Source organism: Muntiacus reevesi, chromosome 2 (assembly GCF_963930625.1).
Source record: "Muntiacus reevesi chromosome 2, mMunRee1.1, whole genome shotgun sequence".
In the NCBI taxonomy this organism is placed as follows: Eukaryota; Metazoa; Chordata; class Mammalia; order Artiodactyla; family Cervidae; genus Muntiacus; species Muntiacus reevesi.
The window spans coordinates 276,776,971-276,781,421 of NC_089250.1; the positions used below are offsets into that span (position 1 = coordinate 276,776,971).

The 4,451-nt window shown below is 70.1% G+C and overlaps 1 protein-coding gene across 1 annotated transcript; it reads left to right on the forward strand.

Annotated features, from left to right (window-relative positions):
• Window positions 1-389: 389 nt before the first annotated feature.
• ZNF579 (zinc finger protein 579) lies at window positions 390-3,618 on the forward strand. Its single transcript, XM_065926766.1, has 2 exons — window positions 390-523; window positions 1,505-3,618. The coding sequence occupies exon 2, from the start codon at window positions 1,507-1,509 to the stop codon at window positions 3,199-3,201; it is 1,695 nt and encodes a 564-aa protein (XP_065782838.1). The 5' UTR covers window positions 390-523; window positions 1,505-1,506; the 3' UTR covers window positions 3,202-3,618.
• The last annotated feature ends 833 nt before the right edge of the window (window positions 3,619-4,451 follow it).

The following is a 4,451-nucleotide window of genomic DNA, read 5'->3' on the forward strand; positions in this document are numbered from 1 at the left end:
GGCTGCAGTCAGGTTCCGTCCCGATTGCGGAGACTTTTCCCGTCGCCTGTCACTCAGGGCCGCATTCACCATCTTTCCCGGCCACCCGCCTCGCCCCGCACAGTGCCTGGCGCTGACAGGACCTGATGAATGTGCATGTGTTGAAGGAATGAATGGGTGTGTGTGGGGGGGGGGGGTGCGTGTGTTGTGGGAGGTGGGGGCTGACCTCCTGGAGGCAGAGGACGGGCCCCCAGCCCCCTCCCCTTAGAGGACCCAGGCGTCCGAGCCGCCCTGCGTCCCCGCCTCCTGGGTCCCCGCGTCCACCCGCTTCCGGCCTCCCCGCCAGCCTTTTCCCCTTCCAGGCGCAGGCGCGGGCGAGGAGCCGGGTTTCCGGGGGGAAGGCTTAGGCGGCGACACCGAGCCCAGCCTCCTCCGCCGCCCCCGCCCCCACCGCGCTCGGGGGCCCTGCCTCCCCGCTACCGCCGTCCGCGCTCGGCCGGCCGCGGGGAAGGAAGAAAGGAGCGGAGAGGCGGAGGGCGCGGAGGTAAGGGCCGGGTGCCGGGCCGCGGGACCGAGCCGCGGGTTCCGGGCTCAAAACCCTGCCGGGGAGGCCGCGAGCCGTCGCCCCGATTCTGCCGATCACGCCTGCGGGGGGCAGAGGGCTGGGCCCGGCGCGGGGACGGGCCCCCCTCGGGGGCCGGGGGCTCCCCACCCAGCCCCAGCGGCCTTCCTCGGGGCGGGGGCGTCCAGGCCGGGGCCCCCTGCCCCCTCCCCTCCCTTGTCTCAGGCGCCCGGCCCCCTCCCCCAGCCCTCTCCACCACCGGGGACCCCGGAATCCACACCCCCCACCCCAGGTACACAAGCCCAGATGCGGGTCCCCGGCATTTCCTCCCCAGCGCGCGCGCGCACCCCCAGCCCCCGGGATCCGGGCCCCTGAGCCCCCTCCCGGCCTAGGGCTCCGAGCCCTCCTATCCCGGCCTCTCCCAGCCTCTGGCCACCGGGGCACCCACACTCCCATTTCCGGGGCCTCCGGACCCTGCCTCCACCCCCTCCTCTCTGGCACCGGGGACTGTGTCCCGGCCCCTCCCGGCACGCTCCGGCCGGGGCCCCCCCAGAGGAAAAGCGCTTCACCGACTTTGCCCCCGTTTCTTCTGTCTGTCTCCGTCTCGCCACTCTGTCTCCCTGTCTCTCCCTCTCTCCATCCTGCCGCGGTCCCGCTGGTCTCTGCTGGCCCCATCTCTGCCCGCATCTCTTTGTTTTCTCTTCATCTCTTGTCTCTGCTGGGTGTCCCCATCTCTCTGTCTCTCTCCTGCTTTCTGCATCTCGCCGTCCCGTCTTCTGCTTCTCCAGGTCTCTGCCTCTCGCCCCGGCCCCTTTCCTCGTCTGTCTGTCCCTCTGTTGCCCCGCTAAACCTCTGACCCTCTCTGTCTCTCCATCGCTCTGGCTCTGCATTTCCGCACTGCCCCCCCTCCCCAGACCCCCACCCCCGCAACACTATCTCTGTCTTTTCCCTTTCTATTTACAGGCATGGATCCGCAACCTCCTCCACCTGCCCAGGGAAGCCCACCTCACCGGGGCCGGGGCCGAGGCCGGGGCCGGGGCAGGGGCCGAGGCCGAGGCCGGGGCCGGGGGGGTGCCGGAGCCCCCCGGGCGCCCCTGCCCTGCCCCACGTGTGGCCGCCTCTTCCGCTTCCCCTACTACCTCTCCCGGCACCGGCTGAGCCACTCGGGCCTGCGGCCCCACGCCTGCCCCCTGTGCCCCAAGGCCTTCCGCCGGCCGGCCCACCTCTCGCGCCACCTGCGCGGCCACGGGCCGCAGCCCCCGCTGCGCTGCGCCGCCTGCCCGCGCACCTTCCCCGAGCCCGCACAGCTCCGGCGCCACCTGGCCCAGGAGCACGCAGGAGGCGGCGTCGAGCTGGCCATCGACAGGGCGGCCAAGGAGGTGGGCGAGTCCGGCTGGGGCCCGCAGGACAAGGCCGCCGAGCAGCCACCCGGCGCCGGAGCTGAGGAGGAAGACGCGGCGGCGGAGGAGGCAGCGGCTGCGCGGCCCGAGCCGTGGGCCGCGGGGGAGCCGGCCACGACAGCAGCTGCCACGAGCGCGGGGCCCCGCGAGCCGGAGGGGGCCGAGGCCGAGGCCGAGGCCGGGGCGGCGGAGCTCAGGGCCGAGCTGGCGCTGGCGGCTGGGCGGCAGGAGGAGAAGCAGGTCCTGCTTCAGGCTGACTGGACGCTGCTGTGTCTCCGCTGCCGGGAGGCCTTCGCCACCAAGGGCGAGCTCAAAGCGCACCCGTGCCTGCGCCCCGAGGGCGACCAGGAGGGCGAGGGGGGGCCCCCGCCGCGCCCCAAGCGCCACCAGTGCTCCATCTGCCTCAAGGCCTTCGCCAGGCCCTGGTCACTGTCCCGCCACCGGCTGGTCCACTCCACCGATCGCCCCTTCGTGTGCACGGACTGCGGGCTGGCCTTCCGCCTGGCCTCCTACCTCCGCCAGCACCGCCGCGTCCACGGCGCGCTCAGCCTGCTGGCCCCGCTGCCCGCGGCGGCCAAGAAGGACGACAAGGCAGCGGCAGCGGCGGGCAGCCGGACCTCAGGGAGGGGGCCCGAGGGGGGCGAAGGGGCGGAGGGCGGGTCAGGTGGGCAGAACGGAGGCGAGGCGGCCCCGGCCAGGGCCCCGGCCGGCGAGCCCCGCTTCTGGTGCCCCGAGTGTGGCAAGGGCTTCCGGCGCCGGGCGCACCTGCGGCAGCACGGGGTGACCCACTCGGGCGCGCGGCCCTTCCAGTGCGTCCGCTGCCAGCGGGAGTTCAAGCGGCTGGCCGACCTGGCGCGCCACGCGCAGGTGCACGCGGGGGGCCCGGCCCCGCACCCCTGCCCGCACTGCTCGCGCCGCTTCTCCCGCGCCTACAGCCTGCTGCGTCACCAGCGCTGCCACCGCGCCGAGCTGGAGCGGGCCGCCGCCGCGCAGCAGGCACTGCAGGCCCCGGCCTCGCCACCGTGCGCCCCGCCACCCCCCGTGGGCCAGGAGGCCGAGGGGCTCCCATTGCCCCTCACCCACATCAAGGAAGAGCCGCCGTCCCCGGGGTCCCCGCCTCAATCGCCGGCGGCGGCAGCACCTCCTGTCTTCCTCAGCGCCTCCTGCTTCGACAGCCAAGACCACTCGGCCTTCGAGATGGAGGAAGAGGAGACTGAGAGCAAGGCTCACCTGCGCGGCCTGGGGGGCCTGGCCTCCTGACCCGCACCGCCCCCCTCAGCCCCTCCGTGGGAGACGCCCCGGCCCGGCCTGCAGCACGGAGGAGGGAAGTGAAAAGAGAGGAGCCTCCTCTGTGAACCCACCCTCCCCTTCCAGCCCTCAGCACTAGGGGTGGGGGCTGGACGCCCCTCGGTCCCCATCGCCCACCCCCAGGCCCCTGATGCTGGTTAGAAACTGCTCGCCCCACGTCTGAAGGCAGGACGCTGAGTCGGAGGCGGAGGACGTTGGCCAGAGGGATGGAGACTGAAGGGGGACCCCCCCCAGCCTGGCTGCCTCCCCATTTCACACACTGGACACCATCACCTCTTTGGAACTGCCGGATCCTGGGGTGGGGGGCAGTCCCCAGTGAGCAAAGGTCTGTCCCTGTCCCTTTGTCCGTCTGTGAATAAATGTGAGTTTGTGGAACTGGAGAGAGTGGGGCTGTCTGTGTGGGGACGGCCGGCGGAGGGGGTCGGGGGAGCAGGGCGGCGTCTGCCAGGCCCTGAGGCTTGGCTCAGAGTGGAAGGAGGCAGAGCCCCACTTCAGGGGACACAGGCCCGCGAGCCAAGCAAGACATTCATGAGAAGAGCCAGGGGCGGCAGACAGCAAGCTACCCTCTGCCCCGGGGTCTTTGGGGACCCTCACGTGCACTCATTGACTGAACATTCCCCGGGCGCAGCTCGAGGCCCCGGGACGCGAGAAGAGGAAAGCCACTCAGCACCAGCTGACTCGGTGTAGCCACCAGTCCCAGGCGGCACTCCTGCTGAAACGGAGAATGATACGTTTACGATAAAATAGTTAAAACGGAATAAGATTAAGCATTCGTCAGTCACACTGTTTCAAGTGCCCAGTATCCCCCTGTGACTGGTGGCTACCCGGCTGGACAGCACAAGTCTAGAACATTCTACATCATAAAAAGCTCCACCAGAACCTTGATGCCTTAGGCAATAAGCTAGTCTGCACCATAACATCAGGTATTGATAAGAGCTTCCAAGAGAACTGTGGGGTGCTGTGAAGATGGAGCCCAAGGGGATGGCGGGGCCTCTGGAGAGATGACCTCTGACCTTTTGACCTGCATGAAGAACCGGTGGAAAGAGGGAAGAGCAGGGGCAAAGGAGCAGGGGTGTGTGTGTGTGTGTGTTGGGTGGCTGCTCCCTGTTTAAAAAACCACAAGGAACCATGGGCAGGGTGGGCAGTGTCATTGTGTACACAGACCTGGAGGTCTGTGTGTGTGTGTTTGTGTGTGTGTTTAG

Excerpts from the sequence above, each read along its gene's own strand:
- ZNF579 (XM_065926766.1), top strand. The coding sequence starts at position 1,507 with ATGGATCCGCAACCTCCTCCACCTGCCCAGGGAAGCCCACCTCACCGG.